Genomic DNA, 27,211 nt, shown 5'->3' on the forward strand with positions numbered 1-27,211 from the left:
AGTCTGTGTACAGTCTATGGAGCACTCACCATGGCCACTATAAGACAGCCTCTTCCTACGGGGGTTTTCCATTCAAACCAAGATGAGGAGCCAGCCACAGGCCCGCGAAGCAGGAAGTTTGAGCCCTCTCCTGGCTTGTTCTGTCATCTCTGTCTGTGAGGGAGCGCTGGTGGAGTCTGCAGCTAGAGCTGAGGACTGGGGGACAAGGACAGAGCGTGTGTTGCCCATCTGCCAGGCTGGAGGTGTATTCATTATTGATGGAGGTAGTGCGTTGCTGTTCAGATATGCAGCCTGCCTGGGTAAATGAGACATTCTTCAGCAAATTGCTTCGTTTTTTGATTGCTGATTGTACGCGTGTCACCAAGCTGACTCAAGGTTCATCGATGCATGCTCAGTAAATTAGAAAGAACATAACTATGGATCAGCCAAGAGAATGAATTCTGTGCCTACAATGACCCAGGGCCATTTAATTTTCTGCTTAATTTTGTTGCAGTCAGTTTGCATTTTGGGTTATTATGCAGTAGGAAATTAACAATAAATAACAAATTTGGTCCTCCTGTGCTTGTAATGATATTTTTATAAATCTTTGTAATGCTGTTTTTTAAAGGATCAAGGTCTGTGCTAGGCTGATACCCCAGCAAGTATGTGAAGAGGAAAATGCATTATTCTTGCTAGATAGCCTTGTTGTTAAATAGCATAAGCATTCTCTCTCTCTCTCTCTCTCTCTCTCTCTCTTTCTGTATTTTTGCTTTAAAGTAAAATTCATTTCTCTCTTCTCTTTCTCAGATAACCTGAAGACAATGGATGTTGATGAGGGTCAAGACATGTCCCAAGTTTCAGGTGAGACCTTGGGTGACAGTTGTATGTCCAGAAGTTGTGCTAGCTGTACTCGGGGGAGCTAGCAAGGCTGCCACAACAGAAAAGGCCCAGAGCCACATGTGTCCTTGTTTAGAGAACTTGAACATAAAAACCTCCCAAGTGAGATTAGTTAGTGTGAACTCTCACAGCAATTCGAAAAGTCTTCAGTAAGTGCTGGACTTTCGGAAACAGTTATAATGGATTTGTCTACCAAACATACAAAGCACATGCCAAGGGTGGCGTGTAAAAGATAAAGGATGAGAGAAGAAGAGGGGGTCACAGCAGCATGAGGAGAAAGCACAGCCAATCCCAAAGTTCAGAGTTCAGCTCAACCCAGTTCAGAGTGGGAGAACTTGGCACGTGAGGAGAATAGCAGATCCCTGCTGCCCAGGCTTCCTACCAGGCCTAGAAAGTAAAACACTCCGGCTTATAGAAAGGTGGGCGGCACTGAGGGCGGCCCATCCAGTCCACCCTGCCCTGCTCCCACACGCATGAGTGGATGACGTCCGGTACTGCCTGGCCCTGTATCTGGACAGTACCTGGAAGCAGACTTCCTGGACTTGGAGGTTTAGTCAGTATTTCTGTTTCAGAGCCTCCAGGCAATTTCCCAGTCCCAGAAGCCTGGACTCTATGGCACTGGCCAGTCTACCATCAATGCCTTGGCTACGCTGCCTCCTCAGGCTTTGAAGAGTTGTTGATTTGTTTGTAAGTTTGCATTTTGGTCCAGGTGGGTGCTCTTGACGGGACCTGCCCTTAATACGTGGTGCTGCCCGGCTCACTGGATGACCTGCCCCTCTGGAGATGGGCTTACAGCAAGTCACATGTTTCTCCCGTGCTCTCTCAGCTCTTTCTTTCCATTGAAAGGCTTCAGACTTAAATGTCCCACAATACAAAGTATTGTATGTATTACAAAAGTAATGAATGGCCACTTTTAAGCTTTCGTAGTTGAAAGTAATGAAAGTGGTCTCTTCACTATGCAAACAAATCTTGTTCGTGTTATCCAATCTGCCCACTTCAGTTTAAGGAATTCATCTTAAAAATAAACTCTTACAGGTAGACAAAACATTTAAGCACATGGTCACTGTGGTATTGTCATTAATACTTAAAAACTGTGGTGTGTGCACAAGCCTGTTCCCTCAGATCTTAAAAAGGAGGGGGATATGAATATGCAGATATGGAAAGAAATCTGAAGTGTATATCACAATGGAAAAGATACAGAGTATGATTCCATGTGGAAATATAAATTACACACACGTGTGCACATCTTCTGCATGTGTGTGTGTGAACAGTTACAGTGATTCTAGAGTGTAACTTAACCTGGACTTCCCCCAAAGCTGAATGTTAGAAGAAATACTGGTGCGCTGATGGGGAGGAGGAAGACATTGCTTTTTTCTTGTACTTTCTGTAGTTATTTAACCTCATTTTCTTTTATGCTTCTTAGGCAAATGTGTTAAATGAAAAGATGCTGTTTAGCTTGCTGAAGCTTTCTATTTAGCTTCCCGTGCCATCCCTCAAAACCCGGGAAAACACTGTGTGCTAAGCCCAGTTATAGGCTGATGGGCTCTGCTCTTGGAAGATCTCCCTACTGGCCTGTCTCTTATAGCAGGATTGTGTTTGAATGCCACAGAAACAGGGATGTGGAGAAACTCCCAGGACAGGAAGAATCCCATCTGCTTTGCTGCTTTGACCTCAGATGAGTTCTGAGTTTATATGTTACAAGATGCACTCAGTGGTCCACACTCTTGGTCCACGCGTTGCCTGCTTCCTGATGTCCTAATGTCAAAACATTAGGCTAGAGATGAAGCCAACCCAGATGCCCATCAGTGAATAAATGGGAAACATGTGGTGTGTGTCTATAACTAAATCATTTAGGACAGCATGGATACACTAGAAGAACATTGAGTTAAGTGAAAGGGGCCCAGGTTCTAAAGACCAATGGCGTGCACACACTCTGCTTCTTCTGAATTTGCTCTTATAAATGAATAGTCTGGGTGGGTGGATATGCCACCCACACATAGAGATTCGAAGGTCACACACTATATGCATGACTGAAATCTCAGACACCACATTATACCACATAAACATGAGCAATCATAGGACATCAATGACAAATTTAAAACAATAAAGATACAACTTCCCCAGGCCTTGAAAACTACCTCTAAAATGTTAACTGATGGATAGTCAATATTTTCATTTTTCCATTTTGATCCCAAAGTTTCCAAAAGCCTTAGTTTCTTGAACTTCGGCTGCTCTGGAAGAGAGGACTGTTGGCGGCAGGGACAGCAAACAGCCTGAAAACCCCCTTCACTTTCCTTTTTTGTCTGAAAAGATTTCGGTCTGAAATTTTCTCTGTATGCCCTTTGCAAAGAATGAGCCCCTCACCCACTGAGATGCAGCTCCTGAGTTCTCTTCAGCCTTGAGCTTTCTGAACAATGACTAGAGCACCACAGAGTGTGTCACACTTGGGAAAGAATTGCACACTACTTTTGCACTCCTTTACATTTGATAATCTCCCAATTCAAAGCAATGTTTTCTTCCTTTGTCGGCTAAGATTGGAAGAAAGTAGGAAGGATTCATGTAGGAAGGTTGACTTGTTATTTTGTTTTGTTTTTTTTTTTCCTTCTTTTGTTTCTCTTGCAGCCCAGGGGGTGGAACCCAAGACTTTATTCATTCAGGACAAGCCACCGAGGGATATTTCTAGCCTATATTCTAGCTTTAGAGTTAGCTTCCTTCATAAGAAATTGAGGAATATGTTACTGAGTCATTTCTTTTTCATAAAATGTTCACACCTAGCAGTTTCATAAGATTCCCCTTAACATGTGCAATACTTTAGAAACACATTATTCACTAGACCCCTGTCTTCACGGCCCTTGTATTTTTTCCCCTGGGGTGTACTCTAAATATGGACTGTGCTGATTGATGTCACCTACAGCATCAGTCCTAGAGGTTGATGGTCATTGCAGATCACACTCACTGACTTGAGCCCTTTAATTGGGGAAAGCTTACTGATAGGACCTGACCCTAACTTGCACGTGTGTCCAGCCTCATTACACTGTCTTCTATAGAGATCACACTGAGGTGCTTCCTTGGGAGCACCGTCACTAACTTTCTGATGGAAACTAGTTCCCTGGTCTTTCCTTCATCAGAATTTTCAGACTACTCATGCATTGAATTACGTTTGTGTCTGCCTTCTAAAGAAAGAGGCGGTCTCTGGTAAGAAGCTTTGTGGGAGTTGAAAGGCCAAGTCCACACCCATTTCTGACTGCAGCTGTGGGACCCAAGCCAATGCTCTTGCCTCCTGAACCGTGTCTCCTAGAGCAGCAGGGCCTCCGGCCAGGGAATCTCTGAGGCTCCTCTGGCTCACATCACCTGAACTATGTATTTGACATTTTCTTAATGCTGTTTGTAATGTGCTTGTTGGAACGTGCACACAAGGAGTACGCCCCGTAGACATACATAATCTGTGCAGGGAAGAGGAGCCTCATATATATTAAATAACAGAAGGATCCTACCTAGTTCATCATAGTAAATCACATTGATGGAGCACTTGGAATTACCCAAATAACATCCTAAGCATTTTCTCATTTTTGCCTTATAAAAACCCACTGAAGGAGGATGTAGTTACCTCCAAGTTGCAGGAAGCTAAGACTCAGCCTATAAGAAATTGACAGGAAGTCCCATAGGGAACCAGACAGTATGAGCCTACTTCAGCCCTAGGCTAGAAGCAACTTACTCTCCTCAAGTGGTGGTTCTGAAGTAGGTGCATCTATTACCCTCTGGTATTGTGCTCCCTTAAGCCCCTCTGTATAGTAAAGATGCATGCCTTTGGGAGGGAATTCTAGAGATTTGCTGGGGAGCTGGGCAAGTTATAATGTACTTGAGAACTCATTTACTTTTAGTTTCAGATTAAGGGCACAGTTTCTTTAATTTGACCATGGAAACTTCTCAAAGATATACTTGACACACAGGCAACTGGTAAATTAAGTATAAATTGGTGTGATTATAATTTCGCCAGAAGTATTGTTTTCTAAGTAAGTGAATTTTTACCTGCCTCTTCAGAGTCATTCCATCCTATTCATTAAGCACGTGCTGTCTTGCGTTCTCCACATTGCTTGTGCTACCTGATAAAGGTACCACGTAGCCAATGCTTCTGTGGTGTACTACAGGTTACCAAGAATTTACTTAACAAGTTTGTGTTCATGCTTATGATTAATTTTCATCATGACCAGCCAAACTATGCCCAAATCATGAATTTTAGACTCTTGTTATACTCTTGTTAGAGAGAATTCTAAAGCAGTGGCCATCTCTCCTTCCCATCAGCTCTCCAATTGCTTTAATTAGACATATAACCCAGATCAATCATTATATTCATAATTGGGTTGTGTTGGCTTTATCTAGCACTTGTTTGTTTTTTTTTTTAAAGTAATGATTCAAATAGTTAGTGGGGCAAAAGCCAATATGCACAATGATTTGGCCTATCAGAAAGGTTTTCATGAAATGGTAAATTTTCTGCAGGAAGACCTCCCAGCAGTAAAAGAATGCGTAGGTCCTAGGGTATGAAGCTGATGGATGTCTCTGCCACAGAGCTCACACTGGGGGGCTTTTAGGCAAATCAGAGGACCTCTTAAAAACCATCAGTGAGCCGGGGTGAGGCAGGGTTGAATTAATGCCATGCTCTTGGCTGCCACGTGAGTTCATCCGGTTTTGTTCCTTCTGGTCTGATCTTGTACTCTATACCCTATACACATGGGGACTGATCTGTTGTTCTTCTTTCTCCCTGTGTGGTTTCTTCTGCTCTGAGAGTTCCTATTGATCTGTCTGACCCACAGCATTTTAGAATCACGATACCTACTGTTTTCATTTCCCTTGTCCTCCGTGTAGGAAAAAAAAAGTACTGAGATATAAGATGGGGACACTGGTGAGATGGCCTTTTAGTGTATAACTTTAGCCAGCCATGCCTCTTAAGAAGTCCAGCTGTTACTATGAACATCGTCCGTAAGACAGGGTTCTTAGTAACAGGGTTGATCTTTGTCCTTTCAAAGATGGATCTGCCACACTTTTAAAACTGGGTAACTATGGATCTTTTTGCATGCAATTAATTCAGCGTGAATTGGACTGAACGTGTGGCATTCCTTTATTGACTAAACCTAGATCTTTATCACACATACTCCTCCCCCAAGCTCTAGTGTGGCATGGCATGTCTATGTGCCCAGAACTCCCACGGATGACACCAAAGTTATTATATGGAAGACCATCACAATAAAACAAGTCAAAGCAGTGCCATTTCTCCATCTCCCATTACCACTCAATGTTAACGCCAGCTGGTGGCTCACAGGTCCCCACGGCTCCACTAACTCTGTATGTGCCAACTCGTGTACTGACTCTAGCACAATGTGAACACTTCCAGTCAGCCTCTTGGGCTTTTTGGTTTTCTTTGGGAAATTATTATAATCTTACCCCACCTTTAACTATTTATCTCTTAGGCCTTGGCTTTGTTGCCAGGGCCCACTCCCAACCTCATGGAGGTTCTTTTTATGATTATTTCTTTTTATTTTTTGAAGCTGTAACTTTCATTTTCCTCTTCCCTTTGCTCTTGGGGGCTCTTTACTGGCCTCTCAGAAGGCAAGTGGTGTGGCTCTCTGCTCACCCAGCCTTCCCACGTCAATGTCTCTACATTACAAGGAAGATCTGTTTAATCAGATTTCCGTGTGGTTGTTATCTTTGAATAACATACTCAACATACTAACATACCCTAACATGCTCAAACTTCGAGCACCTTCATTCTGGGCCGTGACTCCGCATGACTGTAAGGGCTGTCAAATTGTTTGCATGCCTTCTGCATGCTCCCCTGTTAGAGGCTTTCCTTGCTTATTACAAAGATGAGAGGCAGAGCCACAGGCCCTGCCACCATCACTGTAAAGTTCTTCTATTTAGAGTGAGGGAGACAGTGCTGACTACTGCGCAGAGACTCTAGCACAATGTGAACACTTCCAGTCAGCCTCTTGGGCTTTTTGGTTTTCTTTGGGAAATTATTATAATCTTACCCCATCTTTAACTATTTATCTTGTATCAGCTATCCAAATTTACCCAATAATGCTCTTTCTGAAAATATGCCAGTTGCTCTAATCACAGCTAACCTGGGATAGTACATTGTGATGTCTCTTTCTTAGAGATTGTAACACTATTCCCCAAAGCATGTCTCTGGTGCCTGTGCAGATTCTATTTTAAAGATTCCAGTAAAGCTTGCCTCATGGACTTATTTTACTGATCTTTCCTGGCTCCTAAAAGTATTGGTGCCGTTCTTGTGAGTTGATCCAGTCTTTACACCATGTCTGGTTGTGGTCTCGGTTTACTCATTGATGTTTGTCTACATAATGCTTCTGAAAGTCTGGGCTTCTGTTGGGAGGTCATTTTGCCTGTTGGGCCAAGTTGCCACCTTAGCAGGCACATGTCTGGTGGATTGGGGCTCTGGTAGCCTACCTTCAGGATCTTGAGCCAGACTTTCTTTTTCAAGTAGCTATGGTGGGTCAGTTAGCATAGATTCAGGCCTCACTAACTGTTTCTCCTATGCAGTTTGTGTCTGTTAATCCCTTTAAATCATCTCCGGAAAGGTGGACCCTGTCAGAGCTCCAGCCTCGGTGAGAAAAATAGCATTTCTACCAGCGACAGTGTCACTGTGTTGATCTCAGTTTCTCCATCCTGGAGTCAAGCAAACATCTTTCTAATCCAGCCAGACAAACGTCATTCTAACCCAGCCAACAGTTGCTAGGGAGTTGGGATGAGGAGGGGAGTGAGAGGGCAGCTGGAAGTGGAAATGGCCCAAAAGTTGTATACATGTGTATGAGATTATCAAATAATAACACAGAAGGGAGGGGCCAGAGGGAGGGGGAGAGGGGGAGGGACAAAAAAAGACTCTATATACATGTATGAGATTGTCAGATAACAACAAAGAAAGAAGAAAGGGAGAGGGAGGGAGAAAGAGAGGTGGGGGAACTCTAATTTATGAAGTGTAACAAACTTTTATCTTTGTATTCTCTTGAGTTTGTCAAAGCAGGAGAAGAACCTCAGAAATACAGCCACCATTAGCCCAGCAGTAACACTTCCAGAGATGTATACAATGATGATCTTTAAGGGTATGCTCAAAATTGGCCGATAGGCGGTTCAGCACAAAATTGCTTGAAAGTATAAGATACAGAAAAACAATATAGAGAGTCAAAAGAAGCAAAACAATGTAACCAATTCCCCGTTACCTCCTATAAATAAAATTGTACAAATAGGTCTGTATCAACAATGTGTATTGAAAATATCTAAAAGCCAGTTTTCTTTGAAAAACATCACCACATAGGCCCCTATAATATATCATATTTATGTAGTAATTTAGTACCAGGAATAGCTAAGGTCATAGATGTTGTTTTGCTTTTTGTTGGTGTTTTCCTTTTGTAAATCTTTGTTCTCTTCTCTGATGTCTACTTAGTGCTTGTCAATGATATTCATTCCTAGAAAGAGAACTGCGTTTTTGTCCTAACAGAGAAGCATTGATTTCGAGCAGGTACCCCTTCATGCTGTCCTAGTGCCATCTAGGTGAAGCCCAGACACTGAGATCTTCCTAGCAGCTGACGATACCCACCAGAAACTCAAGCCTTGATTTGTGTCTGCAGGAAAGGAGAGCCCCCCAGTCAGTGACACTCCAGATGAAGGGGATGAGCCCATGCCTGTCCCCGAGGACCTGTCCACCACCTCTGGAGCACAGCAGAACTCCAAGAGTGAGCGAGGCATGGGTAAGTGGGTCACCCTGCTGTCCTGTAGGCTGCAGCATGTGCAGTTAGGAAATGGCTGCTGTGTAGGGTAAGGTAGGTGGGTTCATTCCTTCTTGTCCTCTGAGGTCAGTCACATAACACAGTTTCCTCAAGTTGGGACTTCGGTAATCTGTTTTAATTGATGTGTTTATTTTTAAGGCGGTTTTCTGTTGACTACAAGTGATCTTGGTCTTACCATGTGCTGAACTACATGGAACTATATGAAATACATTTCTATTAATTTAAAGGTGATTTGGCCAGTGTTGGAGCATATAGGTCCCCTTTGCTTAGTCCTGAAAGCACCCTGTATGATAGGGGTTGTTTTCAAAACATAAATAGATGGTCACAACCTGCCTGTAGTTCTCATCACAAAGCGAGAGGCTCATTCTGGGAAACAGAAGAAACTGTCCTTTGACAACGCCACACAGGGAGAGCCCCTATTTCAGAGTCAGGCTAATGCCTTAGTTCTTGTGGAGAAAGAGGTGGGCTTGCCCTGAAACTCCACAACTGTTGTGGAGCCTCTGTAGAATCATCGTGCTGTAGGTATGATTTAAGGAACTGAAAACAAGGCTGGTTCCTGGAGAGCAGGGAAGACGTGTATTTCACGTGTTACAGATGAATAGGTCACAAGTGCCCACAAAATGCTGTGGGCACCTTGTTCCTTTGGCCATGTCGTGTGAGCAGGGAGCAGTCTTGGCTGGCACTGCTGCCCGGCTCCCTCACAGACCTTCGCATCCTGAGTCAAGCGCTCAGTCCCGGGTGCTCTTGGTATGGGAATTCCGTGGACTTGCAGCTTCCAGGATCCTCGCTCCCTGACGGTCACCATGTACAATTTTCAGTTCAGTTTCTTTTCAAGATGAAGTTTAGAAAGTAGTAATTTCAAACTTGAAGAATTAAAATGCCCTGGTCAACATTTTGCCCGATTTGGCAGTAGCAGTTGACTTGGCCATGAAGGCAGGTGGAGGCTATTTGATGTGAGCCTCACAAAGAGAGCAAAGTCTCTTGTGGATAACTAGAAGCCAATGAATCACTTGCTAGAAAAGCTGAGAGCAAATGCCCAGAGGACAGACAGTATATGGGAAAGGGGTGAGAGGACCCACCGTAGAAACAGCCCCACCACACTGCGTGGTGGCCTCCTTGTCCTGTGTGACTGTTGAAGGAAATTCACCCATTTCCACATGTGGGCTATACACAGGCTGTAAGTTTTATAACGTGTAGAATATAACATTAAATCGAGTAGGGTAATGTGTAGAGGATATTCACAAATTACAGGAAATAAAGTTGACTTATGGAGTGGCTCATGAGAATCACGGATTAAAAAGGACAGGGGACCAAGAGCCAGGAGAGTCTGAGTCAGGAGCAAAGGGCAACAGGGGGTGGGGGTGGGGAGCAAGGGTCACCATGGAAACAGGGAGTCAGTAAGAGTGATGTGCTCATTCAGGAGGGCAAGTCTCCGAAGGTACATATACAAGATTCTGGTCCGCGGCTGTAACCCTCGGGGCAGAACTTCTCATCTTCTCTGAGCCTCAGTTTCCCCGTATGAGTAAGAGCAGCTGCAGCATGCCCCAGAGTGGCTTTGTGGGCCAGATAAACAGAGCAGAGGGCAATGGCAGACAGAGACGAGAAGACAGAGAAAGCGCGTGTTGTGCATCGCAGGGTTTACAGTCCTAGAGAAAGGGGATCCGTGTGGCTTCAGCAGTGGGCCGAGGACGGACAGCAGAGCATTAGAAGGAGATGCGTCCATTCATGAGAATCAGACCCATAAAACACGCACACTGAAAACAGCCAGGAGAGAAAAGTGTGTTAGAGAGCAGGACAGTGCCAAAGAGGAGACCGACTTCAAATTGAGAGCTCCAGCCTTTGGAGTGAGGTCGCAACAGCTTGGGTCACTCAGTGGAGAGAGATGGGCCTGCTGCTGACAGCTGTAACCCATACCAGGAGGCTCTGGACCAGACAAGGACAGACCAAGTTAGAAAACCAATGGTGAGAGACACAAGAAACCAGCCCCTGACTGTTTAGTGGTTCATTCCCAGGATTTGAAAAGTTAGTGTTTCACATGCTGCTGCTTTCTGTAATAATGCTGAAAAGACACCATAGATCTATGTATAAATGACAGCCAGAGGAAGAGCGATACAGGCACCATTAATGGGTCTCCATTTCCTTCAAAGTCTGAATAAGAATAAAAATAAAAAAAAAAAAAGATTTGAAGTGTTGACTGAAGAATTTAAGTCAGACCCAAAGGAGAACTTTCTGGAAAGCAGGGATTTAGTCATGGGAGTGGTCTACTTAATGGCTCTGTGGCTTGTTCTTCTGAAGTGGTCTCTTTAATAATGAGAGAACTCTCAGCTCTCTGAAGTGGTTGTGTCTGAAACCATTTGAAGCTGAAGAAGCACTCATTGACCTCTTCTGGCAAACCTGAGTTTACCAAGTCTCGGTTGTCTGTTGGAGGGAGGACAGAGCTGACACAGAACTGACACAGAGCTCTAGGACTTGTGAGAGCCTTCTAGTGGGGCAGTGTCCAAGCTGATGGACAACTGTAAAGAAAGGTGACAGCTCAATACTCCATTCCTTAGCTCAGTAGTCACACCTCCTCCTTCTTTCTCGTGAGTTTCCCCCTGGTTTGGGTTTGCTCTTTCTGCTTGTGGCCTAGAAGGGAACAGAGCTGTGCTGTCCCCCCCAACTGGCAAGCTCTGTATTGGATGCGACCATAGGGAAGCTGGGCAGATGGAGAAGGAAACCCGGAATGCAAGGTGGAGTTCCAGGCTAAATGCACAAAGACCCAGAGAAAGCCAAACCAACATGGGGCTTAGCAGAGTGCAGGGGAAAAGCCAATAGAAGGCTAGGCCTGCCCAAGGCTAAGCAGGGGATGCTAGGCCCATGACTGAGCACGGGACAACCTGTGAAGAACCCAGACAGAGGAGATGGGATTCAACTCTGAGAGGGTGCATTTTAGGATACTTATGTTTCAGCCTTCCTTTGAGTGTATCTCAGTCTGATATTCACCTACCAGCTCCGATAGAGCCTGACCCTGTACAGTTTCTCAGTGGGTGCTTACATCAGACTTTTACTCTCCTTAGTTTAGATGGAAGAAGAGAAAATAGATACAAAAGAAAATCTACATTTTTCATTCTGCTAGGAATCCTGAAATAATGAAGTATATAAAAATACTGATCTTGGTTTTTATTTTGTTTGGCTGACTCCTCCTCTTCCTCCTTTTGCTCCACCTCCTCCTCTTCATCTTTCTCTTCTTCCTCCTCCTCTTTCTCCTCCTCCTTCCTTCTCTTCTCCTCCTTCCTTCTCTTCTCCTCCTCCTTTTCCTTTCTTCTCTTCCTCATCTTCTTTCCTTCCCCTCCTCCTCTCCTCCTTCTCTTCTTCCTCCTCCTCCTTCTCCTTCTTCTGAATTCATTACATTGACTCAGCCATGAGGGCAGGGCTGAAGCAGGAACTATAAGCAATCATTTTAAGTTCTCGTTGCATATAGGTAGTGTACATGTTACTGTGTCACATGAGAGCATTTAAAAACATATAGTCACATATTTTTCAACTAATTGTCCAGTGCCAGTGTCCTCTCCTGTGTGTGCATGTGGGTTGCAGTAAGTTTTGGTTGGCATACAAAATCTGGGCTTCACTGTGGCATTTTTAAGCACGCTGTGGCACCAGGCTTATCCGCCCCATCACTACCTTTCCTTGCCTGGCTCCTGGCTCCATGGTCAGCTTTAGGCGGTCAAGGATGGTCCTCAGGGTAGGTGGCAGCTGTGAGGATTCTAGGCCTAGGAGAGAGAAGAGGGGCTGGGGGAGGGGGTATTTCAGGAGTGAAAGAGAGACACTGACTGGTGAGTGGGCAGCTGGCTTCAAGTACGGATGTGAGCCCAGTTATCTAATCAGCAGCCAGAGGAAGTTGTTTTATCAGTGAAATGCATCTCTTCTGAAGCGATAGCCCCACTTCAGCCTGGAAGAAGCATTATCTAGCAGCATCTGAGCAGCTGCAGCAAGTATAGGGACCAGAGGTGCTAGCAGGCCGTGTCTCCAGCCTCAGAAGGTGCTGCCGCCGCCGCCGCCAGTTTCTCTTTTCTGGGGATGACTGAAGTATGTAGGTTGGCTCCATGTGTGCCTTGATTTCTTGTCCTCCCTTCCTTGCCCTTCTTTAGAGCTGAATATAGCAGAACAGATGTGTCAAATTCTATAGTGTTCATAATGTAACTTACTGTCTCTGCCTTGGGATGCTTGTAAAAGCCACTGTACTCTGCCATAGGCATAGCTAAGCCAGCAGAGAAGTATCCCTTCTCCACGGATTTCTCAAAACATGAGACAGCAAGCAGTGGTATAAAAACTGTTTCCCCACCCTCTTTCTCTTTCCATCAGAGGAATGAGAACTGCAGGCTGCCACCCAAGCCTTTGGCCTTCTGCATCCCCCTAATCTGTCAACCAGTAGGAATCACAACGATCTTCACAGAACATCCTAACGGTTATTTTTGAACTTCGAAGGGCTCTGTATATCACCTGTCATGTGGATTGGGCTTGACTGTACACAGGGAGACCAAGCAGCAGGAATTTAAAGCCCTTCCTTGGAGGAAAGAGAAACTCAAATGTGTTAGTCAGCACCTGTGTGTGCATGCATGTGGGCATTATGGTTGTGTGTGTGATGGATGGATGTGTTTATGTGCATGACAGATATGTATGTGCTAGTTTATGTGTTCCTGAATGTGGCATGTGCATATATGTGTATATTCGTGCACATGTATAGTATATGTGCATATAGATATGTAATATTTTTATACATGTGTGTTTAATATGTAAATATGTATGGTGCATATATGGTATGAATGTGTAAGATATGTAAAGAATGTGTAGACATATATATGTGCTGTGTATTTATGGTGTGTTTGTACATGCTATGTATACATATGGTATATAGTATGTGTGCAATATGTGGTATATATGTATATCTGTGTGGCATGTATAGTATATGTGCATATAGATATATAATATTTTTATACATATGTGTTTAATACGTAAATATGTATGGTGCATATATGGTATGAATGTGTGAGATATGTAAATAATGTGTAGACATATATATGTGCTGTGTATTTATGGTGTGTTTATACATGCTATGTATACATATGGTATATAGTATGTGTGCGATATGTGGTATATATGTATATCTGTGTGGCATGTATAGTATATGTGCATATAGATATGTAATATTTTTATACACATGTGTTTAATATGTAAATATGTATGGTGCATATATGGTATGAATGTGTGAGATATGTAAAGAATGTGTAGACATATATATGTGCTGTGTATTTATGGTATGTTTATACATGCTATGTATACATATGGTATATAGTATGTGTGCAATATGTGGTATATATGTATATCTGTGTGGCATGTGTATATGCATATTTGTTATGATATGTGTGTAGTATATTTATGATATTGTGTGTATATATATATACAGAGTGTATGTGTGTGGCAAGTTTATAGTGTGTATCTGTGATGAATCTGAGTATTTGATATGTAGCAATGTGTGAGTAGTGTGCCTGGTATATATTTGGTATGTGTGAATTATGTGGTATGTATGTTTGTGCCATATGTGGTATGTATACATGTGTGTGGCTTGTGGGTGGTATGTGTGAGTTGTGTAATATATATGATATTATGTATGTCTGTGTCTTGAGTGTAGTGTTTATATATGGGGTATATATGTGGTGTACATATGTGTGGTATGTGTGATTTGTGTATGGTGTGCAGGGAGCTTTGTGTGGTGTGTATGTATGTGGTATTTATGTGTAGTTGTACAATTTGTGTAGTAGTATGTTGCGCACAGTGTGGCATGTGTGTTGTGGCATGTATGGTTATGTGTATGTGTGCTGTGTGTTGCAAGATAAACATGTGGCTGTTGCTTTTCTCTACTTACCGCAGTTATGTTCGCGTATCTGAAGGTGCACTCTGCATGTGCCAGCATGTGTAGCCATCAGAAGACAGCTCTCAGAAGTCAGTTCTCTTCTTCCACCAAGTGGGTCCCAGGGACAGAAGTCAGGTCATTAGGCTTTGTAGAAAGCACTTTCCCTACTGAGCTATCTCACTAGCTCAAATGTGTGGATCTTGACAGTGTTCTTGGAGAGTCTGACTTTCAGCTAGATGTTTTACAAATAGTTAGAGTCCCTGGTTCTGGGGTGTCCCAATCTCCCCAGCTCTGCAGTGACTACCGTCTCTGCATCTAGGAAATGAGGGGTTCACCTTACCTAAGCAATACATGCAAGTGATACCCTGGTGTGGAGTTCACCCCAGCCAACACCCAGGACGTTAATGTCAATAACTCATGCTGTGCCAATGACAAAAGTTACGTGTCATCTCAGTTGGGATTCCATTAGCAAGTGACACAGGGCAGAAGTCTGGACACTAAGTCTGACATGAAATCACATGCTGGGTCCCAACAGAGGACAGCTCCAGGTCTCTGTATAAACTTCCTATCTGAACCATCAACTGGAACCCCTGGGCATGAGAGGCCTAAGTCAGCTCTGCCAGGGCCTGGTGGAGAGAGAATAGAGACAAATATGCTAATGGGTGGGCGGGGAGAGCACGGCCACGCACTTTGGGCTAGCTCTTCCTGTACACAAAGGGCACTCTACAACCCACTCTCTGCCTTGTATTTGTAGAACTGACCATGAAATCCTGAAATTTCTTCAGTATCTGACCCAAAACTGAGCCAGTGTCGTGTAAAGCACAGCCCTGCCCCAACCCCTGATAAATTCATTTTAGTGTTTGTGTAGATGTTGTTTGGGTCAGCTCCCAGCCTTGTTTAGGTTTTCTGGACCTCAGAGATGAGGGAAACTCATCCCAGAACTGTTCCTAGAGCCCTTTGGTGGATAAGATGGGCTCCCAGCTGCCTTGGAAACCTTGACAACTAAAGCAAGCTGTGGTGGCTGTGTTACAATGACATGACGATAAGCTCAGAAGAATATGAGTTTTTTGTAGAGAATATATTCAAGGAATAGTTTGTCCTAATTGGGCTGAGGGTTGGGGTTCACAGAGGGGTTCAGATTCGTGGAATAGCTGGTATGCTTGGGAGTATGAGACGAAGCCAGGTCTATTTTGACTGTAGGAAGAGTTGAGGAAATAGGGAAGAATGCTTAGACACAGAAGACTAGAAGCACCAGGGGAACCAGCCTGGCACCTTGGTCTGGAGTGTGAGCAGCGGTGCTGGCAGGTCTGGGGTGTGAGCAGCAGTGCTGGCAGGGGTGGGGGGGGTGAGGGGGTGGGGGGGGTGGGGGGGATACTGGGCCAGGTGATAGCTCTAGCTGCTCCAGTGGAGTTTGTCCTCACAATAGCAACTCTTGGTCTCAGAGAAGGGTGTTTGAACCTGTGCCAGCAGGCAGTGTGGGTAAGGAGAAGGCAGGTGATAGTCATTCAACGCTGATTAAGATAGACTTGTGATAGTTCTAGCTGGAATGTAGGGATGGAAGAGGCTGAAGTTCCATCTGTGCACGGAGTCAGCTAGATGAGATGAGGAAGGGTACCTCAGGCACACAGTACCCTAGAGAACTCTAGAGAAAAAGGGTAGAGGGTAAGAGAACCAAATCCCATGGTTCAGATGAAATTTATCAGGATTGTAGGATGGAAGCCACAGAAAAGACACATGACAAAAGTGAGAAAGGTCAAAGAGAGCTTAGTGAGTGCCCTCCAGGGAGATTTTGGGACAGTTGTGTATTTGCCAAAAGTAGCACAAGTTGCAGGTGGAAACCAGACTGGCAAGGGATGCAGGCTGCTGAACAGGGAGTGGGAGGGGGCCATGAGGGAGGAGGACAGGTCAGAAGGGGCGGCAGCTTGAGCTGAGAGAGGTGCTAGCTGAAGGGGAGATTTCCAGGCTGATGCCTTAGGGTGAGACTATTTAGGAAGTAGGAAGAGGCCAGGGTGGTGACACACGCCTTTAATTGCAGAAGCTGGAGGATCTCTCAGTAGGAGGCCAGCCTGGCCTACAGAGGAATTCCCAGGACAGCCAGGACTACACAGAGAAACCCCGCCCAAAATAAATAAATAAATAAATAAATAAATAAATAAATAAATAAATAAATAAATAATAAATAAAAATGCAGGAAATAGGAAGGACTGGAGAACGACAGACTAAGCTAAGAAGAGACCTGGGAAGCAAGCAGGGTGGTTCCCATGATGCTTTTCTTCCTCTCTTGGGGTCTCTCTTCAGAAAGCTTGACCCACAACAGAGCTTCCTGGACCCTTTAGTTTTTTTTCTCCATCATCCCATAGATTGAGTTGGCCTGGATTCTCTCCCTGAGGGATCCTGAGCACAGGGCTTCCCCTAGGGTGGAGCAGTGTCCCAGCAGTATGGATGGAATGATGGTGTTGCCTTATTGACAATGGAAAGGGAGAGGACCGGACAGGCAGGAGGATTACAAGAGCAAGATCTGTTGCTCAGAATTTCCCCTGTTTAAGGACACTGATTCACAGTAGCACAGCCGCTGCTTGGGGCAGAGGGACAGCGCCTTTGCAGAAGGCCTGTCCCTGCTGCATTGACCAGAAGTGCTACACCACCCAGGTCCACATGTCCCTGTAGAGCTCCCAGGTGAGACACTGACTCAAATGTCAGTACACTTCCCTCGCATCTCCCACCCTCTAGAGAGAGCTTTCGAGTTCACACGGGACATCTTCAGCTGGCTGAGCCTTTATCGTGATCAGTAATGCTCCAGAAGCCAACATTAGAAATTAAAAGTATACTATAGAGAATTCGGGCCAAAAAGGGTGCTCAAGCCCCACCCTGAATGTGGGGCCCTTCTGCTGGCTTTTTTCTCTCTGTGTCTCCAAAGATACAGGTTAACCGTGCAAAGCTGTCGTGTCTATAAATAAAAGCCAACATTAATCTTATCTTCACTGTACTCTGACCGCTGAAATTCAAAAATCGCATTGTGCTCCCTTCATTTACTGAGAGAAATGAGGAGGAGTCCAAGATTAAAGGGCTCTGGGACAGATAGGCAAACACCACTTTCTGTTTCCGGGGTTTGGTCTCAGTGTTATTCTCTGCTTTGTTCTCTGTGTGTTGAAAGAGTCGGTGACTCTGTATGTAGAGCAGTCAACCAACTGACATTCCGTTAACTTTCCTTCGGCATGGGGTTTCAGAAAGAAATGGAAAAAAAAAAAACAGGTTTTGTGCTGTGGTTGCCAGTTGCCACCTGTCCTCCTGTCTGGCTGGGACATTTTTCTGATTTGGGAAGTATAAATATAACCCAGAAGAAAAAAAAAAGCTTCCCTTCCTTTTATGCAAAAGTAGAAAGGTTTAAGTAGAGACACCAGGCTCTACCCATCACCCTTCAAGTTTGCACAGAAGCAGTTGAGCCCTGTGCAGATGCCTGCTGGGGGAGGGGAAGGGTGTGGAGCTCTCCTCCCTGGGCCCTGACTGCCTGAGTCCAGCTTCTGATCTCTGCCAGGGAAGCTCAACAGATCACAGATCTGCTCAGAATCTTAAACCTTTTGTTAAGGTTTTTTGTTGTTGTTTTTTGTTTTTGTTTTTTGGGGTTTGTTTTGTTTTGTTTTATTTTTGATATAAGAAATAATTCAAAATGTATGCTCCAGTTGGCAGGGAGTGAGCTGACCTCAGTAGATCCATTCATGCTGTCAGACTGTTCGTGAACAGCATGAAGTCCACCGTGGTTTGAAGTAATGACACCACAGACACTTGGCCAATGCCACAAGTTGGGGCTTCTCGGTTTTGTTTGAGTTTGGTTTGGGATTTGAGAGCTGGCTTGATACGGTTTTCATATCATAACACGGAAGTGTGGGGGGCATTTTTTGGATAGCTATTGGTGCAGTAAAGGCCAAATTTGACTCACAAGAATTGGCTCCCAGCGGCTCTCTGCCATTGGTATCACAAATGGGGCCTCCTGCATCAACTGCCTGGTCATGGAGAGCGAGCACTTGTGTTGAATTCATCAGCGACACACCAGGACAACAGACAGATCTAAGGGGTGACTCCCTCGCCGCTCCCTGCACCTGTGATGACACTTTCTCAGTAAGACTTAGCAGTGTGCAAATGCAGAAGAGAATGGTCAAAAGCTCACCTTACCAGGGAGGGACCCTGGACTCCTGGGGACCCTGAGCGCCCCACTTGCCAGAATTCACTTCTGTGGTAAAAGAGCCATTCGTGGTACCTGTTAGGAATAAGGGCGAGGCAGGCATCTCGGGCACAGGAGTGGGGTGTGTCATTGGAAGACGGACTGCCAGGAGAGTACTTCCCCACAGGGGATGTGGCTGCAGGCTGTCCATTTCCACTGAAGTCACCAGGCCACGGATTCCGGGGAAACACTGAATGTCCGTCCAGCATCTTCCCCATCCAGCAGGGTATGAGGTGTGATCATGTGATCCGTGGATGGCATCCAGGCTGACTCCTGCTGCCCTGCCGGCAGGGCCCAGGCAATTGTGGACATTGACTTTTTCCAAATGAGAGACCGTTACCCTAGATGTGAAACCCTGTTGAAATGAGAAAAGGACTTTTATGACAGCCCTGCAGGCAGTCATGTGATTATTGTTATTATTATTTTTAGAACCTGGCAAACGCTGACTGCTCTCACAGTGTCTCCACACTCTGCTTGAACTTGGTGGCAATAAAAATAAGAATCAGCAGTGACCCCGGAACACTTCTCTTGGCTTCTGTTTGCACCCCAATGTGTAATAATGACAATGAACCATTGCCTGGCGTGGTAGCCACTTGTTTGATATGTGTATGACAGTTGGAACAGCCTTTGGTGAACTCAGTGTTGGGGAGAGAAGGCTGAGACTTAAGTGCAGGGATTTTAATCCTAAGAAAATGATGTTGGGCCGCCGTAAAGCCACGAGCGTTTACTTCCAGTTTTGGAGGAGTGTTACTTCTCTGGGGTCCTGTAACTCTGACTTTGTGCCTGTGGGCACGAAAGTATCTGTTATGGGTTTGCATTTCTCAGTATATTTTTTAATTTCACCAACTACTTTTGTTACTGGTGGACTGCCTCTTGAATATTCACCTTTAGCACAACCTGCACTGTGCCTACTACCACACGCATGCTCATACTTGCTGTCATCCCCTGGACAGACAGACAGACAGGCTCATCTTTAGCTCAAGCCTTTGAAGTGCCTCAACCTTGAGCAGTCCCTGTCTGGATCAGGAGAGTCAGATGAGTGCTAGATAGCCAGTGTTTCTGGAATACATCTATGCCACACGCGGCTGTCTTAGTGGAGCACATTAGGCTGGAAATGCAGTCATCTAGGTGCTAGATGCTTCTGAATTCCCTAGAGAAAGGAATTTTTTTCCACAAAAAGGAAAAAAATCCCACAGGTAAAATTAATGTTAATATTTTTAGTTAGTCAATATACCCAAACAGTATTACAAATATGTACTCGCTATAGTTTTTGTCTTGTTTTGTTTGTTTTTTGAAACCTTGTACTTTTCTCTTGGACTGAGTGTCTGAGCCCAGTGTGTATTTGATGCTGGCATCACATCTCAGTTGGCGTTGAAGCCAGCTATTTGGAGGGGGCTGATTTTTTTTCCAGTGCTGAGCTCCAGCACCCCAGCCCTCGGGCAGGTGGATCTTGACAGTTCCTGAGAAAAGCATCTAATTACATCATAGAAAAATATGATGTGAATGCTTGCTGAGTTGCATCATCTAGTTCTCCCATATTTTCCTCAGTCTCAGTCCTGTCCTGTTTGGACTGTTGAGTTCCACTTGGCATCCACGTTTTTAGCAGGGGCCCGTGTCTTGCTGTGAGCCTATTCGTTTAACGAAATATCTTCAACACATGACAGTTGATTCATAAACAAAGCACTTTCCAGAAGAACACCACAGGCTCCTGCATTCTCCAAACCCAGCCTCAGAGACACACTATGACTGCTGTGGAAATGGTGGCCACTGAGTCCTCTTGCTGCTTCCTACAAAACTAACACTGCTGCAACCTGATAGGCAGCAGGGAGGAAGGGGTGTTGGGAAGGATTGTTAAGGGAGAAATAGAAGCCAGCTCCTGGGAGCTTTATGAAGCCTGGGATTGCCTCAGTATCCACTGTGGTTCCCGCCCCTGAGGCTTCACTCCCACACCTGGGCACATCTTATACCCCGCTCCCGCCCTGGCAGATGTCTGCCCACTGCACTTCCTACAGTTCAGGAGACAGGGTGTGTCCCTGTGCACTGTGACTGCTGGGTTTCCTGAGCAGGCTAGGATCCAGAGCACAGAGATAGGATCTGTCATTGTGGCTTTGTATTGTTATTGTCTTATGATTCTCCCTCCCTCCCTCCCTCCCTCCCTCCCTCTCCCCCGCCCTTCCCACCCTTCCACCCTAGTCTTTTCATTTTCTCTCTCCGTCTTCTTCTCTGTTCTCTTTCCCTCCCTCCCCTTCATTCTTTCCCCTCCTCTCCCTCATGCTCACCCTTCTTTCTCATTATTTCCCTCCTTTTCTTTTACCCTTCCCCCTTCCTCATTCTGCATCTAATTCCCTTCCCTCCCTCCATCCCTCCTTTATTCTTTCTTTCCTTTCTTCTTCTTCCTCCTCCTTTTCTTCTTTCTCTTCCTCTCCCATCTCCTCCTCTTCTTTCCTCCATTCCTTCATTTGATCATAGATACATTGTCATCCAAATTTGGTTGCTTGCATGGATCAAAGAACCAAGAGATGGGTTGATTATATTGCATAGGCCACCCTCAGTACTCTGCTCAAGAGGCACAGGCAGGCTCATCAGGGACAGCCTGGTTGTCCTGAGTAACCTGAAGCATCTTTAGGAGCCTATTGTCAGTAACTAGCAGAGTCATAGGCACATATTTCAAGGTCATAGCTCTTGGATTTTGCTTCCTGTTAAATGAGTTAGTGGGGCATTTCCCACTCAGGATTGAGTGTAGTGAACTATGTCTAGCCGGTTGTATCACAGAAAGCTTACCACGCAGTGTTGATGGATAGGTATGGAATGGAAGCAGGGCTTCTGAGCACATGAGAGTCCTGACTTTGTTGACTGCTCCAGATTATGAACCAAGCTTTACTGTAGCAAAGTTTGAAGAAGTAGATTTGTTCTATCCTACTTAGTTGAGAAAACCAAAAGAAAGTTGGAATGATTACTTGACATTTTCCTCAAGGCTGTGTAATCTTGACAATACTGCCATCGCACCTCCCTCCAGCCCTGGAGTGTCGTGAGTGTCACAGGCAGACATGAACCTGGTCCTTTAAAGAGTCACGTGTACACCATGTCTTGCCTCTGGATGATCTTCAGCCTTGGAGCTAATGGGGGAATGTGTTTTGTATGGCTTGAGCATTCTAGAGCTCACGGGACAACTGAAGGTACTATTAAGACAGACACTTGTCCAGGCACCCTGTTAGACTGAAGCCACCAAGTAAGATGAGATCACAGAATTTACCCTTTGATAGAAAAGAGGAAAGGCGCAGGGATAGAGAGGCAAGAAAATAACAAGAGAAAGGTGAGAAATAAAATATGGAAGAACATAGTTTGTGCCACAAACTATTCTTTTGGTTTTAGATACTTAAAGTTCACTTAAATATTTATGAAATAGTTACCTAGGTGTAGTGAAGTTCATTTTATTGAATTCTCTGATGGTAGTATGACTATTGTCCTGGGAAAGATGAAAAAAAGTGTCATGAATTAGAAAATGCCATTTGAGTCACCGGTGGACCACATTGTGACGGTCCCATTGATGGTATCTGCTAGTATATCATAGCTGTCTGCATCTGTACTTAACACACTGGATGATCACATGGGGACTGAAACCACCTCAGGATGCATTTCTTCTTCAAGAATATCCATGTTATTAAGCGATGCATTAATGTAATAGCTTCTGTCCAGACGTGCATGAAACAGACAGTGAATATACACCGTTGGCTTTAATGTTAATGCTTTTCTCCCATGCCCCTTACCCACAGGCCAAGGCAAACACAAGCACAGCTTGTGAGCAACATCATGTTGCTGCTGTGCTGAAAGGTCCCTATTCCCATGAAACACACTGCGTAAAAGGCCACCCAGACCCCAGGTGGAGTCAGCAGTCCGTTTAAAGCCTTCAGCAGGCAGGTCAGTCACTGTAGGTGCTGGCAGCACGGGGGATGAGACATCAAGCACTGAGCTAAGTCTGTGCATCTGGAGTCCATTGCTTCTGTCTACAACATTTCCTCAGCAGCAAGAGCTCTACCACCATAAGGCATGCGCTAAATACACTTTCTTCTAATAATTCCTTTCCTTGGAATATAATAAACAAGAGAAAGGTGTTTCTCTTTTACTTTGGCAAATTCATTTTCTCCTGGAATCCGTGTTTTCTGAGAGTCCGTTGAAAGGTTTGATCCCGTGCTACATGGTGTGTCCAATCACTCCAGAGCAGATGGTTTACTATCGATGCACAGGGTTCTTAGCAAGGTTAAGCGAAGGAGGAACCAGGTAGAAAGAAAGCTTGGTAATAATGGTGAGTGGAGAGGTGGCCATGGCTGTTAGTACAGCCCTCCTGGCTTGTGTTAGGTGATGTGCCCTTGGTGCTCATGGAATTCCTCACCCATTCTTCAGGCCAGGGAAGCTCGATGGAAAGAAATGGGAGCTGGCCAGAAAGGTGGAATGTTTTGCTATAATCAAGATATCAATATTTAGCTTTGGGTTTAAAAAGAATCACATAAATTCCAAGATTTTCCTGCTGTCTGTATGCCAGGGGCATTTCCAAGACAATAAGGCCCTTCATTTCTCATCTGCCACTCACACCTCCACACTGATAAATGCTGACAGAAGTTGGTTGTGTTTTTCAGGAAAGTTAAGGTCTCAGACTATTGCATCCAGAGGTACCACACAATCTCTTCGGACCCACATGTGTCCCAGGCAGGATAGGAGGTTTGCTGGCCAGAGAAGCCCCATAACTGGGCTGCTAGTAAAAAATCCCACTTCAGGAAAGAAAACAGGAACAGGGTGTGCATGCTCAGAAAGTTTTCTGGGACATATTCTTCGAGGTGAAGCACCTTGAGAAGGGGCTGCTTCCCCAACACTATGGCGTGAAGACTTGAAGAGAGTGAAGTGCTTTTGAAGAGTGTGGGCATCACCCACAGCAAGCAGGGCCCTACTCACTGCAGCAATAAGCTGGGCCACCACTGTGTTTCAAGAATAAACCAACCAGACCACTATTCCAGATACGGTTGCAGGCGGCAAAGTGTCTGTAGGTAGCTATGCAGTAAAATAAATGAGATAGGGTGAAGCAGCTCCAATGAGCAGTTGTTACGTTTAACAGCTTTTAGTAGATGTCAAGTCTCTCAGCAAAATGTCCTGAACTACTCTCAAAAGCTAGGATAGGACAGTCTGAGCAATGTACAGCTAAGTACGGGGAGTACATGGGGCGTGTGGGACAGGGTTGCCATAGGAAACCTTGCCTGTGTGCCGGAGACTGGTAGAGTCCAGCACATGCCCAATAGAGTTGCCAGATGCCATGTTTGCTTACCTGGATGGTTAGCTTAAGGGCTTAGTTTTCTGATCTTCGGATCTTGCAGGACTGTGGATCCAAGTTTTCTAATCCTTGAGGCTGTCACTTCACTGACTCTTCCTTTAAGTCTAGTGCTTATAACCTTTGTTGCTAGCCAGAGAACAAATACTTGTTAAATGCCATTCTAAGGCCGGGTATCTGCCATGTAGTCTAACTTTGTTTGGTACATACTTGCCAGGCATATAATGAGGAAAATGAAGGTGAATGAGATGAACCTGAGTTTTTCTGAGGGGGCAGGATATTAAAAACAAAACAAAACAAAAAACCACAGCGCACACAACAAGCAAGGAGAGAAATCAATTTGATGAAACATATGTACGGTCTTTAGATGATAATGGCATATTATGTGTCTTCAAATATGGCGGAGACTGGCTTGCCGGCTTTGGCTTGGGGGTGACTGAAAGCCCAGAGATAGTCTTCCTTGGGTATCAACGCCTAGGCACCCAGGATACATAGTTGAGAGTGACTTGGGTGGCTTTCTCATGATCAAATGATCCCTAGTTTAAGGCATTTGTTCTGTCACGGCCCTTTCCAAGAAAGCTTAGAGCATGACTCATCCTTATTATAAACTACTTGTGGCTAGGCTGAGGCAGGAGGATTGTGATTTCAAAGCCAGCTACATAGCAAGACCCTGTCTCGAAAAGGAGTAGAGAAACTGTCATATTGAAAGTCCTGATTCTTACATGTTAACATCTTTGAGTGACTAAAGGCGTGGCTCAATGGTAGAGCACTGGTCTAGCTTGTGCAAGGCCCTGGGTTCAATCCCCACTGCTGTGAAAACATGAAGAGTAGGTATGTTATGGCATTGGCTGGAAATAAGCACAGGCCATTTGAGGAGCATCCAGGTACAATTTGAGTCTAGGCTCTCAAAACAAGAGGGCCTGTTTCAGTTTCTAAGGGTGTTCAGAGAGCCACAGGGTTAGAAGAATCGATGTGAAATAAAAGAAGCCAATTTGAAAAGGCAAAGTGATTCCCCAACAAGAAGTACTTCATCAGCTACAGGGATCTTGTAACATAGAAAATGGCTGCCCTGGGGTGGACTTGGAGAGGGTTGGTTGCTCTGAGTAACAGCTGTGGCACTAGTCTCAGAACTCAGGTCTGAAACCGTGGGATACTTGGCCAGAGGAAGCCATGATGTATTCTGTACTTTGTCTCCTTGAGTTTCGAATCTGGTCCCTGATACTGTGCAAAGACCCATGAACCTTCCTCCTCACCACTGGTCCGGGCCCTTTGGCTGCTGCCGTAGCTTGGCAAGCTTTGGTGTGCACCCTCCTAGAAACCTAATTCGCCAAAGCAGAAGCAGCTCCCACCTCTCTACCCTGCTCTTTGAAGGGTGTCTGCTGTGCATGGGGGTGGGGGCACTGCAGACCCTCAGGAACTGAAAGCTGCTCACCGCTGCCCCGAGGTGCTAACCTTGCCCACAGAGCGCTGTGCTCACTCCTGACCGTTAGAAATGTGTCACCGAAGTGTGAAAATATTTATGCTGTTAGGCTTCCCATCATTTCTTTCTTTCAATCCCTCTCATTTGCATGGTTACTCATAAATGTAGATCTTGGGTGTGATTTGTCCAACTGTCCTGATGTCAGTCTGTAGGAGAGCCCTGCTGGGTGGGCTTGTATCTGGTCCTCATCTACGCCTGCTGAATGCAAGGGCGTCCCAGGTGGTGTCCTAGGCAGCTGGCCTGGAGCCAGGGGTGGAAAACACAGTGTGCACTCGTTTGTAATTTACATGTCTCGAACCTGCTTTGTAAATGTAAACACTGCTTCTGGACTAAGGCATTCGCTCTCAGATCCCCAGTTGTTCAATTAATCGGTATGTGTTAACGCCTCTCGATAGCATCATAGACACTGCCTGTTAATGAACTGTGCGAGGTCAGGCTGAGGAACCCTGAATGATCCAGCCCTCTGCAGCTGTTCAGGATCTGTACCCTTCTTGTGATGTGGTGAACGGCTTGTGGGCTTCGCCAGTATATTCTTATGATACCGGAGGAGTGGGTCGAACCGTAGTTAACAATTAGGCTTTTGCTTTTAAAAGGCTGTCCTAGCTCACAGCTTAGCAGCCTTGACTGAACTCAGCCTATGGTGGTGACACCTTAAGGTTGAAACCCATTTCATTTCATCATTTCCCAGAAGGGGCACTCAGCTCACCCATTTCCTGTTTTTAATCTCAGGTTATGCTGGGCTTGCTCCACATCTACTCTCCCAGCCGCGCGGCTCTGGAAGTCAGCCTCACACTCTTGCCCCCCTGGCATGTGTGCGCTTTGCACATAGCTGCCATCCGTTCTAAGCTATCTTTTCACAGATCTGTGGACAGGGCTGGCTGTTCCCCAGGTGTCTGGTGCCATAGCCACTCGTCCAGCTCGTCACCACGGCACTGTTGTGCCATGTCTGACACACCAGCTCTCGTGCTCCCTATAGACCACGGAGTCTCTTTAATCTGTCACTGAGGTGGATGTGTTGCTCAAGACCAAAGCTCCTAATCTACTTAATCTTGCTCCATTTTATTTCCAGTGCACTTGAACCACTGTGTGTAAAGAATTCTCATTAAATGTGCTTGATACCTCCTGCCCCCAACAGTCTTTAAAGGTGTGTGTGTGTGTGTGTACGTTGTTGTTGATAATGATGTTGACTGAGACCAGCACACGCTTGGCATGTGGTAGTCTACTAAGCCATGCTTCCACGCCTCCATTCTTTTACTTACTCCTTCAGCAAGCCTTTTCCTTGTCTCCCATGTACCAGGGGTATTGACCTAACGATGCTAAGCTTGTACACTCTAGAGAGGAGCAGCAGCTCGGAGGCTGGCCCTACACCAGCAGCTCACGCAGTAGTTCACGCCTACTGCCCCTTTCAGTGAAAAAGGTCCCAGGATGGGGAAGAGACCTGTTCAGGCTTCAGATGGTTAGGACCCTGGGGACAGGAAACATGCTTATGTTTGTTAACCCACTGGTCCTGCGCACCACCAAAAATGGGTTGCTTTGCCTGAGCAATCTGGCTCTGAATTGTCCTCTCTGTTCTCATATTGAGCTCTGTCTCTTCCTCCATTAGGCTGCTGAAGATTAGATAAGAAACTGT

The 27,211-nt window shown here is 45.2% G+C and overlaps 1 protein-coding gene across 16 annotated transcripts in view; it reads left to right on the top strand.

Moving 5' to 3' along the window:
- Window positions 1-27,211, top strand: part of Ikzf1 (IKAROS family zinc finger 1) — an 88,727-nt gene that overhangs the window by 15,509 nt on the left and 46,007 nt on the right. For all 16 annotated transcript variants that reach the window (XM_052198064.1, XM_052198059.1, XM_052198057.1 and 13 more), the window contains exons 2-3: window positions 787-840; window positions 8,517-8,636. In XM_052198064.1, the coding sequence (XP_052054024.1) occupies window positions 801-840; window positions 8,517-8,636 (160 nt within the window). In that variant the 5' untranslated portion in view covers window positions 787-800. The remainder of the gene's footprint in view (window positions 1-786; window positions 841-8,516; window positions 8,637-27,211) is intronic.

The sequence above is a fragment of the Apodemus sylvaticus genome, chromosome 11 (genome assembly GCF_947179515.1).
Source record: "Apodemus sylvaticus chromosome 11, mApoSyl1.1, whole genome shotgun sequence".
NCBI classification, from domain to species: domain Eukaryota; kingdom Metazoa; phylum Chordata; class Mammalia; order Rodentia; family Muridae; genus Apodemus; species Apodemus sylvaticus.